The 18,616-nt window shown below is 37.9% G+C and overlaps 1 protein-coding gene and 1 long non-coding RNA gene across 3 annotated transcripts; one reads left to right on the plus strand and one right to left on the minus strand.

The window, feature by feature from the left end:
• The first annotated feature begins 8,141 nt into the window (after window positions 1–8,141).
• LOC113023068 (uncharacterized) lies at window positions 8,142–11,002 on the plus strand. Of its 2 annotated transcripts, XR_013909070.1 has the most exons (3): window positions 8,161–9,778; window positions 10,253–10,471; window positions 10,677–11,002. It is a non-coding gene; the product is annotated as an uncharacterized LOC113023068 (long non-coding RNA). The 2 variants fall into 2 exon arrangements; XR_013909069.1 differs by having other exon boundaries at window positions 8,142–10,471.
• A 134-nt stretch (window positions 11,003–11,136) lies between these two features.
• LOC113023064 (uncharacterized) lies at window positions 11,137–16,088 on the minus strand. The gene is made up of 8 exons (XM_080301520.1): window positions 15,962–16,088; window positions 15,387–15,561; window positions 15,057–15,099; window positions 13,906–13,976; window positions 13,615–13,704; window positions 13,184–13,494; window positions 11,688–13,068; window positions 11,137–11,588 (listed from the first exon to the last, which is right to left on the minus strand). The coding sequence occupies exons 1-7, from the start codon at window positions 16,086–16,088 to the stop codon at window positions 12,851–12,853; spliced, it is 1,035 nt and encodes a 344-aa protein (XP_080157646.1). The 3' UTR covers window positions 11,137–11,588; window positions 11,688–12,850.
• Between the last annotated feature and the right edge of the window lie 2,528 nt (window positions 16,089–18,616).

The raw sequence follows: 18,616 nt of genomic DNA on the forward strand, positions 1-18,616 counted from the left end.
ATCCTACAGGTGGGAGTTCCATTGATCCCTGCTCTTCCAGCTTCTTCCTCTCTTTACAAAATCGGTGCAAAGTGACATGGCAAATGCCATACAATTTTGCCACAGATCTGGTGGACTTTCCCTGATTTCTAACATCATTTGATGCTCTCTCCAAAATACTGAGTGGCACCCCTCGGTCAGTCTGTCTTTTCCATGATCTAGGCATACTGTAATTCAAAGAAAACAAAAAAATATGAGTTAAAGTAATAGTGGGGTAAGTTGTAACATTTGCGTGGTTGTTACAACTAACCCAGGCTGTTGCTGTTACAACTGACCCAGACTCCTATAGCCACGATCTAGTTCGCATTACAGCTAACACCTAAAACATTAGCACTAAAGACATGCACAGAATATATCCCCATAGACATACAAATAACATAATTTAAGTTTGATGAGTTTAACTGCAAAGCAGTTAGTGCTATTAGAAAATGAAATAAAGTCAAAAAACTTACTTTTTGGCATACAAATTAGTTTTTTTCTTCTAAAATTGTCTGTGTTTGTCGAAGGGTGCTGATTTTTCACCAGTGATGGAAGAACTGAATTGCGCATGTACCGAGTGAATCACATGATTTGAAACTTAGCCCTGATTGGAGAAATTAAAAGTGTTACAACTGACCCACGTTACAACTATCCCCGGTCTCCCCTACCACTCTGGCAGATGGTTAACTTCACCCCTGTAGTAGATCTCGTCGTGTGTCAGCAGAGTGAAGAGAAGGGGGCTCAACACACATCCTTGGGGAGCCCCCGTATTCCGTGTTCTTGGGCTGGAGGTGTTGCTGTCGACCCGTACTGTCTGGTGTCTTCCTGTCAAGAAATCTAGCAGCCCGTTATACAGCAAGGTGCTGATCCCCAGCAGATCCAGTTTGTGAATGAGTTGCTGGGGAATGATGGTGTTGAATGCTGAACTGAAGTCTATGAACAGCACTCTGACATATGAGTCTCTAGTGTTCAGATGTGTGAGGGCTGAGTGAGGGGCAGTTGAAATTCCATCATCGGTTGAGCGTTTTGACCGGTATGCGAACTGAAATGGATCCAGGTTGGGGGAAAGCGATAATTTGATTTGATGCATGACTAACCGTTCAAAGCACTTAACTTAATAATGATGGAGGTGAGTTTGACAGGACGGTAGTCCTTAAAGCAGGAGATAGATGACTTCTTGGGTACAGTAATGATGGTGGAGGCTTTGAGGCATGTGGGAACGATGGCCTGACCCTAGTGATGTGTTAAAGATGTCTGTGAAGACATTTGTGAGTTCCACAGCATAGTCCGTCAGTGCTTGTCCAAGGATGTTATCAGGATCTGGAGCTTTGCGTGTACTGATTTTGGCAAGGGATGTCATAGTTAGTGTATATTAGCTTTGTAAATATACATCTGTGTTTTCCCTTCCACACACTGTCTGGGGATTGTGTCACCACGGTCTGTAGAGTGGGCTTGTAGTCTGTGATGGTTTGTATTCCTTGCCACTGCCTCAAAGTATTTCTGCTGTCGCTGAAGCTTTGCTATAGCTGATGCCACGTGACAGGTTTGCCCTTGCTGTTCTTAGACTCACCTAATTCCTGGCTCTGAAGGCTTGTATTTCTGATTGGCTCGGACAGTGATAGTCCTGGTCTCTGTGACATCATCGATGCATTTTGGGATGTAGGCAGTGACAGTTTCTGTATATTCCTGAAAGTCTGTGGTGTTGTCGTGTGTGGCACCCTGTGGTGGAAAAGCAGTGCCTCTGAGGACCCTTCTGGCCACACCTGTACCTGCTTACGAACTGGTTTGGTGACTTTGAGCAGGGGCCTGGGGGAACCCACGGCACACCTAGATTTCTGCCTGTACTGACCCTTATGCAAAATAGGTGGAATTAAGACACAGTTCCAAAAGCAAACACAACTGATCAGTGCTGAGAGTGGTCCTGTTGCTGAGGTTGGGATGATCCTGTAATCTCTTATGAACGACCTCCAACGCTTCTATGACTGGGATGCAAGTGAAGACAGATCATCATCATCATCATCATCAACTTTATTTATAAAGCACTTTAAAACAACCACAGCTGACACAAAGTGCTGTACATTGGAACTGTAAAATAAAATTACATGAGATATAAATAAAAAACAAATAAAAGAAGAGTGAAATCATTAATTAAATAACTACTGCATTAAAAAAGAAACTAAGTCTCACTGAGGTTAAAAGCCAAGGAATAAAAGTGGGTTTTAAGACGTGATTTAACATGTAACATGATGTAACATCTCTCTCACTGTACATGTACTGTTTATAAAATTAGGGAAACATAACCTGCACAAACAAAATAATTTGCAGGACAAATGGTTGACATCAATTTTGTTCGATTTGAAGAAGGTAGGGGGGGCAACTTCACTCACATGTGTTTATAAGGTTGGGGAAACCTGCAGTCAGCTGAGACTGAAGAAGTCACTTGGATGAGTGACGAAACGTTTCTCCAACTGAAAATGTCCAGATGAACAGAATCAACCTTTTGGGATTTACTTACCTGGATGATTAAGCACGCATCAAGACGTTATTTTATTAAACATTTTAAAATGTTAGCAGCACAAACAAACATTTTTGCAGCACAAACCAGCACAAACGTAGCACAAACGTTTGACATCAATTTTGTTGGATTTGGGTAATGTGGGGGGGGGCTGGTTGACCTCTGATGACCTCTAGAAAATTTTATTAATATCTTTAAAATGATAGCAGCACAAACGGAAATTTTTGCAGCACAAACCAGCACAAACGTTTGATACCACTTTTGTTGGATTTGAAGAACTTCACTCACATCAAGTCAAGTCAAGTTTATTTATAAAGCACATTTAAAAACAACCAAGGCTGACCAAAGTGCTGTACAATAAAATACAAATATAAAATACAATAAAACACAAGTACAGGTTGAAACTGAAAAATGGATTGAAACCAAAAAAAAAAAGGATTTAAACTGAAAAAAAGAATTGTAAGCGAAAACAAAAAAATTACAGTTTCAATTAATTGTTTTTCACTATCATTTTTTTTTCGGTTTCAATACAAGATTTTTCAGTATATTTATTTCAGTTTCAATTTTTTTTTCAGTTTCGTTTCAAGGTGGCATCGTTCTGATTCCATAGTTTAAGTGTCTAGCTCGTTTACTTTTAATCACCGTTCACCTTTTGTGTATATTTTCATGCTGCCTGTCCAGAACAGGAGTGGATGCAAATCTCATATATAAAATATATAAAATTGAAAACCCAGGCATACTACAAGATCATCAGTTACCTTTGAACTTTGAAGTCATCTCTGTGCTTTTTACACTTGCTTTCTCCCTTTGTAATTGGACAGAGTAGTATCAAGTTAAAGTTCCTTTTAAAAAATGTTAATTCTAAACCTCAATATTGACTAAATTCACAACTTTGTTGTTGTTGTTTTTTAGACTTAGTTAGAAGTCTCATATAAACCATGTGAAATCGTAAAGTGAAAACAAAAATGTCAACAACTGTTGCTATTCTCTACAAATTAAAGGATGTCCTGAACAAGAAATCATTATACACACTTTATGGTTCTCTGTTGCTTCCATATATGACTTATTGTCTAGAGATATGGGGTAATGCATAAAACCAATACCCGTCCTATGTTAAAGTTACAAAAAAAAAAAAAAAAAAAACAACTTTAAGAATTATAAATCAATAGAACTATAAAGAACTAACTAACATTTGATGTTTATTAATTTGAGTACCCTGAAATTTTATGTTTTAGTTGAATATAAAATGGCACAGATAATGTACAAAAAACAAAATAAAACTAGAAAAATTTGCATTTCCTGCGAAAATGCTGTGTGGATGCCTTAACATTGAAGATGTCGGCTGAAAAAAGCTGAAAAAGCAAAAAACATTGCCCTGAGCAGGATTCGAACCTGGCCCTTCTGGTCTAAAGGCAACAACTCAACTCACTGCACCAAACTCATTTGCACAAAGAATAGGTGGAGAGACTGACAATTCTGGTGAAATTAGCAGAAGCTGCTTAGAATTGTGCTGATAAGAGGTGAAATGGCTAAACATTTGGCAGAAAAGAGGTGAATCAGAAGAATTTCTGCTGAAAAGAGGTAAAGAAGCAAAAAGATGAGCTGGAAAGAGGTGTAGAAGCAGAAGTGCTTGCTGAAGATGGCTGTATGTGTAATGACACACTGGAGAGTGTTAAGAAAGCAGAGCGCATGCAAGCAGGGAACATGTGTAGCAACTGTCACAGGTAGGATTCGAACCTCTGCCACCGGGTTTCACGGAAGCTGCCCTACCCTCTGAGCCAAATGAGCTCTGGTCACAAGCAAAAATATGATGACAGGGAAAATGTGCACTGTGGAGCAGAAGCTCAAATTAGCAGAAAAGAGGTGAAGAGGAAGAACTTTGTTGTGAAATGAGGTAAAGAAACTGAAATTTGTGCTTAAAACAAGTGAAAAAGCTGAACTCTGAAATCCTGCTAAAACAGCAGGAGAGGCTGATATTTTTCAGCTACTCATTGAGCCAAACTGGTTCTCACGTAACTTAAAAAAAGGTGGAAAAGCTTAAATTTCTAATGAAAACAGCAGAAGAGGCTGATATTTTTCAGCTACTCATTGAGCCAAACTGGTTCTCACGTAACTTAAAAAAAGGTGGAAAAGCTTAAATTTCTAATGAAAACAGCAGAAGAGGCTGATATTTTTCAGCTACTCATTGAGCCAAACTGGTTCTCACGTAACTTAAAAAAAGGTGGAAAAGCTTAAAATTCTAATGAAAACAGCAGAAGAGGCTGAGATTTGTGCTGATAAGAGGTGAAAATACTGAACCAATCAGAGGTACTGCTTCTGTCTGCTTCATCAGGCTGTGTACTTGTATGTATTTCTGCCACAGACTGTTAACAAGAATCTGAGGTCCATATTAGAAAAGCTGCTAAAATCATAAAAGTTTGCAGAATTATAATAAATTATCAATATGAATTACCGGTCTGTGATAGTGTATAAATTTGTAGTTAAAAAAAACATGTGGGCCAAGGTGGAATCGAACCCACGACCTTAGGTCTGAAGAGCCGTGTCATTACCAATCGTGCCACCTGGAAAGGGGGCGGGGCGCCTTAAAAAACAGGGTGATCAGCAGTCAGAATTTGATTGCGGTGAGCGGTGAAAAACGCCGTTTTTTGGAGTTACAAAACGTCGTGTAACTCAAAAACTAGGTGGGATAGAAGCATAATTCTTGCACTGGGTGAATCAGCGGACTTTGGTGTACTTTGACTGTGATTTACATAGCTCTTTGTATCTCCGTCGCGGAGATATGACGAGAGAAGAAACGGCTTCATTTTCGGAATTTGAAAAATGAGAGAGGAGGACAGATTTCCACCCCTCAAACAAGTCTAACTCATCTCAGAACGGTAATAGGTGAGAAAATAATTTTTGAATTGTGAGCGTCAGGAGTGTCTGAAGATATACGGGGACAAGCCTCATGTCTTAACTTTGCTTCGTTAAGGAGATATGACGATTTGAAAATGCCTTCAGTTTCAGTATTTCAGCTCTGAGTTTCACAACCTCCCCATAGACTTTGAATGGGGAGTTTTTAGACCATGTGTCACTTCGAGGCAAATTGTGAAAAAACCGTAACTCTCACAATAATTATAGTGACACTGTCTTAAAGCCAGCAAAAATACCTACGTTTTGATGTATAATTTGTGGAAGTTGAGTTGAGAAAAAAGCAGTCTGCAGAAAAAAGCTGAAAAAGTTGAAAAAAAAAATGTTGCCCTGATGAGGATTTGAACCTGGCCCTCCTGGTCTAAGGGCAGCTATTTAGCTCACTGAGCCAATGTCATTCTCACAACGAAGAGGTGGAGAGATTGACAATTGGGCTGAAATGAGCAGAAGAGGCGGAGAATTGTGCTGATAAGAGGTGAAAAGGCTTAAAATGTTTCAGAAGAGGTGAGTAAGCAGAATTTGGGCAGAAAAGAGGTGAAAACTCTGAATATTTTGCTGAAAAGAGTTCAATCAGCAGAATTTCTTCTGAAAAGAGTTCAATCAGCAGAATTTTGCTGAGAAGAGGTTTTTTCTGAAAACGGCAGAAAAAACTGAAAATTTTGTTGAAAAGAGTTTAATCAGCAGAATTTCTTCTGAAAAGAGTTCAATCAGCAGAATTTTGCTAAAAAGAGTTTTTTTTCTGAAAATAGCAGAAAAAAGTGAAAAACTTTTCTGAGAAGAGTTCAATCAGCAGAATTTGTGGTGAAAAGAGTTCAATGAGTAGAATTCTGCTGAAAAGCTGGTATTTGTGCTGAAAAGTGGTGAAAAAACTGAAAATTGTGCTGAAAATGGGGTGAAAAAGCTTAAATTTGTGTTAAAAAGACTTAAGAAAGTGTAACTGTTGACTGAAAGAAATGTTGCCATAAGCGGGATTTGAACCCGGGCCTCCCAGTCTGAGAACGGACGCTCATCTCACTGAGCTAAAACACAGGTCAAGCCGGCAAGGAAAATCAGTGAGGCCACTGATAATATGCAAAAAAGGGCAAAAAATATTGAAAAGAAAAATCAATATCTCAAAAAGTATAGAAGTTATGAGCACCAAAAGTCATAGCTGGAAAGAGCAGAAAGAGCAGAATTTTTTAAGATTTGAACTGAGAAAATCGGCTGAAAACTGAGGGAGTAGTTAAAAACGCCGAAAAACGTACGGAAGCAACTTGAAGATGAAGAAAAGATAAAGAATAAAGAGAAACAGGATCTCAATAGTGTGGATGCCCTTGAGGGCATCCACACAACTAGAAAAATCTGCATTTCCTGCGAAAATGCAGTGTGGATGCTTAAAGCTGAAGCTGTATGCAAAAAGTAGCTGAAAAAGCTGAAAAGTTGCGGAAATTGTAAAAACTTTGCAGAAGCAAAGGAACATTGCTAAAATGTAATAATTTAGCAGAACTGCAATATCTTAGAGGAAACATAATACTTGGCAGAAATACAATAGCATAGCAGAATTTAGCAGAAATGTTGTAACTTGCCAGAAACATAACTTCTCAAAAATACAAGAATTTAGGAGAAATAGTATAAGATAACAGAAAGAATATATTTAGCCAAAAATACTTAAACATTACAGAAACACTATGATTTAGAAAAATAGTACAACATAGCAGAAATACTGTGATTTACCAGAGACACTGATGAACTATGAATATTGTAATTTTAAATTAAGACTTTGTTTTAGCACAAATATTATAATTTGGCAGAAATACAATTATATAGCAGAAATGCTATATTTAGAAAGAAATATATAATATAGTAGAAATACTATGATTTAGCAGAAATACTACAATATAGCATAATAACAATGATTTAGAACAAATACTATGATTGAGCAGAATAGCAATAACTGAAGTAGAAATATTGGAAAAGTAAAATGACAAGATAAAAAAAAAAAACAGAACATGGTTAAGTTCCCTCAAAACTAATTGTTGTTCACCTGTGAAAAAAAAGAAATAAATAAAAATAAATTTAAAAACAAGAAGGAACAGCCAACAATTACACATCAAATCAAATATGTATACACAAATGCACAGAGAGAGAGACACACAGAGGGTCTATGCCAGTCAACCAGTCTGAATATATTATGTTTTTCCAAAAATGAGATGCTGCCCTAAAGTGGGTCTCTCTCTCTCTCTCTCTCTCTCTCTCTCTCTCTCTCTCTCTCTCTCTCTCTCTCTGTTACACACACACACACAGAGTGAGAGAATTAAGTTTCTGGCTCAGTCAAGCAGCCTGGGAGCTGCTGAATTTGAATCCACCAATCAGAGAGCCTGTGCACTCTTTCCCGCCAAAACAGGTGCTTCTGTTTACACACACAGCACAGAGACACACAGGATTTTTGCAGTCTATTTCTCATAGTGACGACTCCCCTCAAACAAATGACCATAATTTCCTAACCGTAGGGGCTAGAAGGGTCATTCTTACACCGTTTTGTTCAGAAGAGATGGGGGGATCTTCAAGTGTTGACAATTTATCATTAAAATATGAATTATTAGAGATATATGACATGGATGACTTGTTGACTTAGAAGCCACGAATTCCCCAATATGCAAATTTGAATACCTGGAGCGCACATACATGATTGGCTGGCTGGGAAGCTGTGCAGGCCCTGATTTGTGGATTTGAATTCCTCAGCCCTCAGATATGATTGGCTGGCTTAGAAGCCATGAAGGCCCCAATATGCAAATTTGAATGCCTCAGGACACATATATGATTGGCTGGGAAACCGTGCAGGCCCTGATTTGAAAATTTGAACGTCTCAGTCCTCACAGAGGATTGGCTGCCTGGCAGAAATATATAGAAATAGTATGATTAAGCATAAATACTACATTTAGCAGAAATACTATATTAAGCACAAATCTACAGTGGCCCTGAAGTGCAAATCACACCAACAAATTGCTAAACACAACAACAAAATTGAGAGGCCCTGAAGTGCAAATCACACCAAGCTGTCCATTTTGCTTTTCCGATTTTTCTGTTTAACTTATTACTATTGTGCTAAATCATACTATTTCTGCTTTTAATAGGATTTGTGCTTAATATAGTATTTCTGCTTTTTATAGGATTTGTACGGTGGCCCTGAAGTGCAAATCACACCAACAAATTGCTAAACACAACAACAAAATCGAGAAACAAAAAAACAAATGGAGTATCACAAAAACAAAACTGAGAATCACAAAAACAAAATTGAGAAGCACAAAAACAAAATTGAGAAGCACAAAAACAAAACTGAGAATCACAAAAACAAATCAAGAAGCACAAAAACAAAAGAAGAATCACAAAAACAAATCAAGAAGCACAAAAACAAAAGAAGAATCACAAAAACAAATCAAGAAGCACAAAAACAAAAGAAGAATCACAAAAACAAATTGAGAAGCACAATTACATTAAGAAAACCGGAAAGGGTAGGTACCAGTCGGCAACAGGAGACATCACTGATTGGACGTCCGCGCTGTTCATCTTTGGAACCGGAAGTTACTCTGCCTGTGGCGCATTTTTTTCAAACATGAACATTAGCGGTGACCCAAACATAGCTGTCGCTATTCGAGAATATTTTGATTCAGGACATACATACGAGGTGATACTGGATATGCTCAAGTGTAATCATGACATTGCAATTAGTATGCGTACACTGAAAACGCATTTAAAAGAATCTGGACTGTACAGACGAGGCAACTATTCTCCACTTCCTGAGGTGAGGCGTGCCATTTTGGCCGAGCTTCGAGGACCAGGACAATTGTTTGGATATCGGACCATGTGGCAAGTTCTCAAACAAAAACACAAGCTGCGTGTCAAGCGTGATGTAGTTATGAGGCTGTTGAGACAACTAAATCCTCAAGGAATCGCTTTGAGAACTCGAAGGAGGTTCACAAGACGCACGTATCACTCCATGGGGCCCAATTACATATGGCATGTAGATGGCTATGATAAACTGAAACCCTTTGGCTTGGCCCTGTCAGGATGTATAGATGGCTTTTCAAGAAGACTGATGTGGCTTGTGTGTGGAGCAACAAACAACAACCCGGCTGTTATAGCTCACAATTATATAAACTGTGTAAAGAGTCTTGGTGTGATACCAATGAGATTACGAACAGACTTCGGGACTGAGAATGGGACTATGGCAGCAATACAGTGTACCCTCCGTCACGCGCACACGGACTATTATGCTGGATCGTCAAGCCACAGTTACGGATCATCTACTGGGAATCAGCGCATCGAGTCATGGTGGTCTTATTTCAGAAGAGGAAGGTGGGTACATTTGTGTCTGGTAGGTGTAAGCTACAGTGAAAGCTGATCAGATCGTTTTTTTTTTTACATGCATTTAAGAAAATAGAGTAGCGTCCTGCTGGACGTGTTGAAAAGTTGGATGAGATAGACGTTAACAGCCGTCACTTTATTGCAGGAACTCAAAATGGTCACTGTCAGCTGTTTTGCCGAAATGAGCATGCTTGCCTAGATTTAACGACGCCAATACAAAATGAAAAATTCAGACCAAACTCTCCACTCCTCACAATCAACACACAGAACAGAGTGAAAAGAATACAGCATTTTTAACAAGAACATTACTGCAGGGTCGCTACAATATTTATGGAAAACTAATATGCATTACTTTGTTTGACATCCATTTGTGGCATGTTTTAAATGGGACCAAAATGTAACAAACCCTATAAAATGACCAAGAACAAAGCTAAATTGATTCTTAAATATTAATTATATACCCAGGTCTCAGTTTTGGATGGACTTGTTTGGAGACCTAAGAGACTCTGGAAACTTAAATGGAAGCCACGAACACCAATGCTTGCTGAGATTCTGCTTCAGAGGGGTTCTACAGAAAGACCTGGATGAATGCAAAGACCTCTGGAACAAACACAGGATCCGGCCAAGCAGACTTGCATCGTGTCCAGGGGGGATTCCAAACGAACTCTATCTCTTGCCTCACAGGTATTTGAGTTCTTAACAAAATGAATTAACCTTTTGCATCAAACTAAATGCAAGGTGTTGTTATTGCTTAAGTTGGTTAATATATATTCATAATTTTACACATAAGTATGATACAGCAGTTTATAACATGTCACTGCATGCGTTGATTTATATAGTTCCATATTGTCAGCAAAAAATCCTTCACTGTTCTATTTTCATTTTGCAGATATGGTTCAAGAGACTGTGGATTTGCTGTTGAGGAGAGGGAACTGGATGTGTTTCCCGAGGAGGGGCTACCGGTTGGATTGTGTGGTGATCCAAACATTGAGGAATATTTACAACAGGCTGTACAACAAAACACACTGCAGCAGCCACAAGACTGGGAATCGGCCACAGAACTGTATTTGGCCCTGAAGGACATAGCTGGGTTTTAGATACCAACTGAACTTCAGTTTGTAATGACATTTGTCAGAGTTACTCTGACGAAGACACACACTGTGTTGAAACGTTAGTTTCTTTCCTTTTTTTGCACCTAATAAAACCTTTGGACTTGAGTGCTCCAGCCCTTCTGTTTTTCCTTCATTTTTTTTAATGTTAGTAGTGTTTCCTTTCCCTCTTGCTAAATTGAATATAATATTGTTCATAATATACAGCAACTGGCATGAATTTAAATATTAACATTTAACCACAAGGAAACATTTACAATTTTCTTTAATAAAACCATTTACAAATAGTGTCCAGCATTTCTGTCACTTTTCCAACATACACAATATTAAGAAAAAAACAACTAAATGTTTAACAATATGGAAGTTGCTTATCACATGAATGTGTTAGGTTCAGCTGCCGTTGGCACACTACTTAACAGGGTAACTCAGTAACTGTAACTTGATGACCTTGCTGATTTAAGAACATCCAAATCCTGGAGCATTTTGAATTCCAAAGTCCATGTTGGCCTTAAAGATGCCATATGAGTCACAGATGGGTAGCTTCAGAGTATTTGCACAGGTGTTTGCAACTGGAAAAGGCGAATCACTTAAAAACTGGATGCATGGTGGTGGTGTCATTCCTGCCGGTGGAACTGCCGTCAGCCCTGTGGCAAACATCATCAAATCTTCCAGACACACTGCTGTTGCCTTCTCTGAAAGAAGAAAGTAAACAGTGTAGTACATTACAGAAAATGAATTTCCTTACCTCTCCTTTCATAAAACTATAAACAAATAAAAACGGCCATTCAAACCTTCACAATCAAGGAGATAATCTGCCCAAAAGCCAAGTGTTAGGACCTCCTTATGCCGCTTGTTGCTTCCTGCTGGGCTGAGATCTGGTCTGAACATGCTCTCCAGTTCTGAAGCAGTCAGGGCCTTTGCAGAGAAGCATAGGAGTGGGGCCAGCACACTGGAATGTTTTTGCAGTGCACTTAAAAAACTCAGACTTTCCAGTCCATCTTTAAATCTGCAAAGGATAGACAAATAACTAATAATTGGTTTATAGCTATGACTATTGCAGTCTTCTAAATTGTGTTTAAATGACTTTACCTACTAGATCTTTCATTATAAATTTGGACAGATTTCAAATGCATACACAAAAATAATTAATAGTGCTCATAAATTAACTGTGACAGCAAAAAAAGAAGAGCTCATTGGGATTTCAGCATTTAAAAAAAAAAATAGTGCTTTCACACTGGAATAAACAAGTGTGTCGAAAAAGGGATCACCTCTTTTTATAAATAACTGAAAAATTAATCATGTTGCATGACTGATTATTATGGGTCATTGTGAACAATAAATGTATACTAAATTAGAGTTCTAGTGTCAAAAGGTTAATAGCGTGCAACAGTGGCTCAGGAATTAAGTTGTTGTTCATCAGATCACCGGATGCTACCGAATCAGTTTTTTCATATACATCTGAAGGTCTGAAAATGTCAGTGGCTGCTGTGATGAGCAACTGGCCATCCTGAATTTAAAAGGAGTAATGAGTTTACCGTTGTATGACACTTTGGTTTCTTTCAAGGATGTACCATCTGAGGTATTCCTCCACAAATGCTTGTTTCTCACAAGGCTTGACATTTCTGAGGCATCCAGCAGTTTGGAAGATTGTGCTGTTTTGCAAAATAAGATTATGCAAAGACTCCTCTGATTCAGCTTTCAGGACCTATAAAAAAAAAAAAAAAAAAAAAAAAGGTTTACTGTAAGAAAAACAAAAATAATTTTCACTACTTTTACGATTCATTCAAACATTGGATTAAAGAAATGATCAATTTGTTATTTCACTTGTGTTGTTGGGAGGTGGAAATCTGTCCTTTCAGATTACAGAATCTACCTTGAACCTACTTTCAAGATATGATCCAACACGGATAACTGTTATCCTGATTTAATCTTTTAAACTGGCCCCAAGTGTCTTCTAAGTAAACCCATTCCCTGAGCCTAGGTAATTTTCTACCTGATGTAGAACTTTTATGATCTCCTCATCTTGCACATCTTCTACAGTGGCGCTGAAACTCTGATTCCCTGTGATGTGGTTGACCAGGTTCTTGGAGAGGAAATGTGGTGCTGGTCCCCCATGCACAATGGATACAGCGATCATCTTTCCTGCTAAAAAGTACTCATCTTGCCTGGCAGCTGTAATACAGGGCACATAATTATCATGGTTAATTGCTATTAAATATGCTAATGAAAAAAATAAGCCAATTTTTATTAAAATTTCCATTGTAATAATTACGGAGAAAACATCCACCTCTTGAATTATATACAAGATAACGGCTCTCTGGAGGTCCATCAAAGATGGGGCGATTTCTCAGACTGCCCATAAGAAGTGTGAGGAATTCACGCCTCGGGCCACCTGTATCCAAACCGTCTTCAAAGCTGCCAGCATCATCATTAAACTTGATGAACATGTCGTAGTTGTCAGAGTATGTGCTGCGTCGAAATCCTCTAACAGCTCCATCCCATACAGCTGACCTTGATATATTGAACCTGCTGACCTTCTTGTGGTCAAGTTCCAGTGCCAAATTTGCAATAATTTCATGTGCCTCCAAATTGGTGTCTCTAAAAAAAAAAAAAGGGAAACTTATTTTTTAAAGGTGTATATACTTCTCTCATGATTGCATGATGTCTTGTACAGAACAAGATGGCGGTTAATTGGATTCAAATGTTTAAATTACTAACACAGGTTCTTCTGGGGGCTCAGCTTTGGCTTCGTTAGGAGTAGGATCTTCATCATCAATCACAATCGGTTCAAACAGCTGTGTGTAGTTTCTGCAGAGTGAAAACATGTACACAAAGTGTAGATGCAAAAATACAAATGCATAAACATGCAGTTCCACTTTTATAGAACGATTCTACTATTTATTTTTCTGAAGAATCAAATGTAAAAGAGTCAAACTACATACATTTATAATAATTGTGTGTATATATTTTGTGCAAACCTCTGGAATAATTACTCAAGATACAACGCACCTGTAACAGGAGCTCTCGACAGTGAGGCATTCAGTAGTGCCTGTATCGTTTTCTTCTTCCAAATCTATGACCTGGAAATACAGAAAAGAGGATGAATGAAAATTCATATTTGACCAATTGATAATTATTTTAATATAGGGAGCCTAAGTCTCCTCCCCTTCTGGTCTGCTCGTGGGTCCCTGAACAAAAGAAAAATGAATGGAAGTGAATGGAGCTATAAAAGTTATTTTCTGGTCTGCTTTGCCTTACTCTCTGAATCACACATATGTTGTACTTCAATTTAAATAATAAATAATTGTGTTTCGACTATGTCTGTAATGTAATTTGAGATTTGTTAGCTTGTAAAAATTTGTCCTTAAAATGACTACAAGTCAGATGTCGCAAATATGATGTCGCCTCAGAAGCTTTTCTCGAAGCTCGCTAAACAAAACTAAGCTTTTCCTCTTCTCTGTGTCTGGTTCGATGATGTCAATTTTGTGAGACGAACATTTACATTTCGCCACGTCTTTTCAAACAAAACATAAAATAACCTTTGCCACCTGTCGCTTAAGCACTTTTTGGCATCAAAATGTGTTTATATACTTCATGGACATCATATTTTAAATCCATTATACACATCAAACGGGATCAGAAAATAATTTTTATTGGCTCATAGAGTCCTATTTTTTTTAGCAGTATGGGACCCATGGTCCGGAAGTAGATGGATGTACCTTAGGTTTCCTATCCCAATAGATTATCTAAAGGTACAGTAAGTAAGAATGAAATAAGAAATCCTGTGGTCAAATTTGTGTACTACAGTCTATCTTTATAAACAAACGAGTGACTCTCCCTCCTCCCGTTCCATGAGTTTCATGGCTACGGATCAGCGCCAGAAGATTCTAGATGACAAAGACGAGTCATACACAGTTAGTTTCAATGTAACCTTCCTTCCAACATGATTGAGACATTAGACTGCTTTGTGATTATTTCACTTAGTGTACCTTTAAGGGGTGGATGTTATAATCTATTGATAGTATGAAAATTGATGATGTGAAATGCATTGTATAATAACAATGAATGTAATAAGCAAACAGTGAATCGTCATCTAATTGCAAAGTAAAGGCGGTGGAGATTGTCTGCTGCACTGTTTTACTAATAAAATAGTTTTTTACCTGTTGTACTTCATTAGCAAGCACAAGATCCCCAGCACCCTTCCTTAGAGAACAAAGAAAAGCATTATTGTTGTGTACTGTGAAAATATTAATTGACACTTTGAAAATATTTAAGCATCTTGATTAACAAACAAGCAATACAAGTATTATGTAGTCCATGTTCCAAAAACCATATACAGAATGAATGACTGTGTGTTATACTTGTATAACTATGCATGTGACAAATAAAGAACCTTGAACCTTTAACCTTGACAAAAGTGTATATCTCATTAATACAAAAGTTTAGGCAAAAAACAGTAAAAGATTACATGTTCTTAAAATATCACTTACTCATATTCTGCCGCTTTCTGTAAAGGACTGCTTTCATGTTGAAGTTCCCATGGCTGAAACAAACAAACAAACACACGCACGCACGCGAGCGAGCACGCACGCACGCACACACACACAAAATGTATTTCACATATAACTATTAACTGTTTTACTGAACTGAGGCAAATGGTGGTGGCTAAACAACAAGAAAACTCTATAAAAAAAATTTAAATTGTACTTACCAGTGTATCAGCAAGATCAAACTCAGAGGGCCTTTTAATAACAATCTCGGGGTCAGAGTCAGACAAGTCTGAGTTTTCTCCAACTACAAAACATGAAAACAAATCAAGCTAAGCAAACTAAATTCATACTAATGTATGAAACTTTATTTGATCATGAATAATAGATTAATACGAAAGGCATAAAGTTAGCATTTAAAAATCATGACTCAGTAGATCCAAAAATGGCTGAATTTCATGTTTCCAGGAAGAAACATAACATATACAAGCTAATTTAGGCAGCAATGGTGGCAGAGGAGTTAAAAGCCCGCCCTGTAATCAAAAGGTTGAAGGTTTGAGCCCTGCTCAGTCTGTCACAGTCGTTGTGTCCTTGGGCAAGACACTTCACCCTCCATGCCAGGTGGTGGTAGTGGGAGGGATAGGTGGCATCTGTGTACAGCAGCCTTGCTTCAGTCAGTGAGTCCCAGGACAGTTGTGTCCACATTGTAGCTAATCACCAGCAGTGTGTGAATGTGTATGGGTGAATGACTGGTTTTGTTGTGAAGTGTCTTGGGGGGGTTGTAGAACCCTAGAAGTTGCTATATCAAATACAGGCCATTCACCATTTTAATGTAGGTATGCTATTGACTTGCGTGCTTTATGCGTAATGTTATCATTTTACAATTTCAAAATTAGCAGTTGTTGAAACTAAGGGAATGTGTGTCAAAATCAAAACAAACATTAGCAGCTTACCATCTTCAAAGTCACTCTTCAAGCAGATGAAAACAGTGATTCTTTGATAAGGCTTGCCAACTTCAGCCTTATAAGCCTCAAGTGTAAATGGTCTTTGTGTTCCAGGGACAGTAATGACCTCAGTGCCATCCGGATACAGAAGAAGGAAAGTTCCATCTTTTAGATCTTTGTTAAAGTCCTTCATTTTTTTAACAGCTTGATTGAGCAGACTTGTGGCAGTAGCGTCAGGGTCTGTTGTTAGGAAAATAGTTTTTCCACGGTATGGCTTCAAACCACCCTTTTTTATGGTCATCAAGCCGACATTTATCTGTAAGGAAAAACACATGAACAATGGGCCAAGTAGATACTAATATGACTCTAAGCAGATCTATTCAAACTTGAATATTTATTAACTGCTAAAGAGGGATCTTCCTGACAACCTAAATGTACAATTACTCGTAAACAATTGTTCTTATTCTGGATAGCTTTACTACACTGAACATTTTTTACACAACTCCCCTAAGGAATAACAAAAGAATGTCATTAGAAAATTAACCTCAACTTGTTTTCAGACTGAGCTAGCCAAACTACCTGAACCTTTCTTTTTTCCTTTTTCTTTAAGCCCTTCCTCCCTTCAGAAAACTTTTGCCTCTCTTCATTTTTCTTTTTTCTGTATTCTATGAAGGTGCTGAAGGTTGGAGTCGGGCAGTTTGAGGTAGTCTGTGATGCTAAAGGGAAACAAAGGAAAAATGTACTACAATGTCACACATTAAAGACATTCATTCATGTAACATTCCATTGTCCACACAACACGCAAATAAGGACAACACTGAATAATCTCACTAGAAAATTTCTACCAAGGAATGACAATGCAACTGATACTATTGACCAATACAATTCTACACCAGTAAGTTTTAATGTATAGACACATAATAGGGTTAGTTCCTAAAGTTAACCAAACATAATAAATGAACTAATTTATCATCGTTTCAGTTGTGGAAATGCTCAGAGGACTGTTCCACGAAGCAAGCTAATCCCAAAAGCCAGGCTCACTCTGAAAATCCAGGCTCGATTGCCCCAAATTCGGTTCCAGGAACGAGGCTAACCTGCAGTCTTTCTGCTCATTCATTATGCAATATGCTTGTGGACAAGTCTGGTCCGTGGCACCCTAGCTGCGAGGTTTGTTAACACTAGAACTGCCCTCAAACCTTCACTACTAGAAAGGTCTTGGGCAGTCATTTTGACAGCTGCGTGCATTTTCAAATGAGCCTCGATTTTCTGAGCTCGCTTAGTGGAACAGCCCTCTGGTCTGCTATGGGCTGGAAACAGCTAACGCTAGGCTAATAAATCAATAAATAACAAACATTTTATTATGCTTATTAACTTACTCAATGGGAGTGAAGTGTCTCCGATGCAAGATGCGTGATAAAGCCTCTCGCCACAGCCGCTGCAAAAGTTCGGCGACTCCTCAACCAGCTTTTTCCCACAGCTAGGACAAAACATTCCGCCGTTCTTCTTCAAACGAAATGCGCCACAGGCAGAGTAACTTCCGGTTCCAAAGACGAACAGATCGGACATCCAATCAGTGATGTCTCCTGTTGCCGACTGGTACCTACCCTTTCCGGTTTTCTTAATGTAATTGTGCTTCTCAATTTGTTTTTGTGATTCTTCTTTTGTTTTTGTGCTTCTTAATTTGTTTTTGTGATTCTTCTTTTGTTTTTGTGCTTCTTGATCTGTTTTTGTGATTCTTCTTTTGTTTTTGTGCTTCTTGATCTGTTTTTGTGATTCTTCTTTTGTTTTTGTGCTTCTTAATTTGTTTTTGTGATTCTTCTTTTGTTTTTGTTCTTCTCGATTTGTTTTTGTGATTCTTCTTTTGTTTTTGTGCTTCTTAATTTGTTTTTGTGATTCTTCTTTTGTTTTTGTGCTTCTTGATTTGTTTTTGTGATTCTTCTTTTGTTTTTGTGCTTCTTGATTTGTTTTTGTGATTCTTCTTTTGTTTTTGTGCTTCTTGATTTGTTTTTGTGATTCTCAGTTTTGTTTTTGTGCTTCTCAATTTTGTTTTTGTGCTTCTCAATTTTGTTTTTGTGATTCTCAGTTTTGTTTTAGTGATTCTCCATTTGTTTTTTTGTTTCTCGATTTTGTTGTTGTGTTTAGCAATTTGTTGGTGTGATTTGCACTTCAGGGCCACCGTACAAATCCTATAAAAAGCAGAAATACTATATTAAGCACAAATCCTATTAAAAGCAGAAATAGTATGATTTAGCACAATAGTAATAAGTTAAACAGAAAAATCGGAAAAGC

Source organism: Astatotilapia calliptera, chromosome 5, assembly GCF_964374335.1.
Source record: "Astatotilapia calliptera chromosome 5, fAstCal68.1, whole genome shotgun sequence".
NCBI classification, from domain to species: Eukaryota; Metazoa; Chordata; class Actinopteri; order Cichliformes; family Cichlidae; genus Astatotilapia; species Astatotilapia calliptera.

Bases quoted from the DNA above. Each gene is read 5' to 3' on its own strand.
- LOC113023064 (XM_080301520.1), bottom strand. From the start codon at position 16,088: ATGTGGACACAACTGTCCTGGGACTCACTGACTGAAGCAAGGCTGCTG. The intron at 15,100-15,386 runs GTAAGTGATATT...TTGTTCTCTAAG, and splicing joins CAGAAAGCGGCAGAATATGA to GAAGGGTGCTGGGGATCTTG. The intron at 13,069-13,183 runs GTGGATGTTTTC...CCTGTATTACAG, and splicing joins TCTTGTATATAATTCAAGAG to CTGCCAGGCAAGATGAGTAC.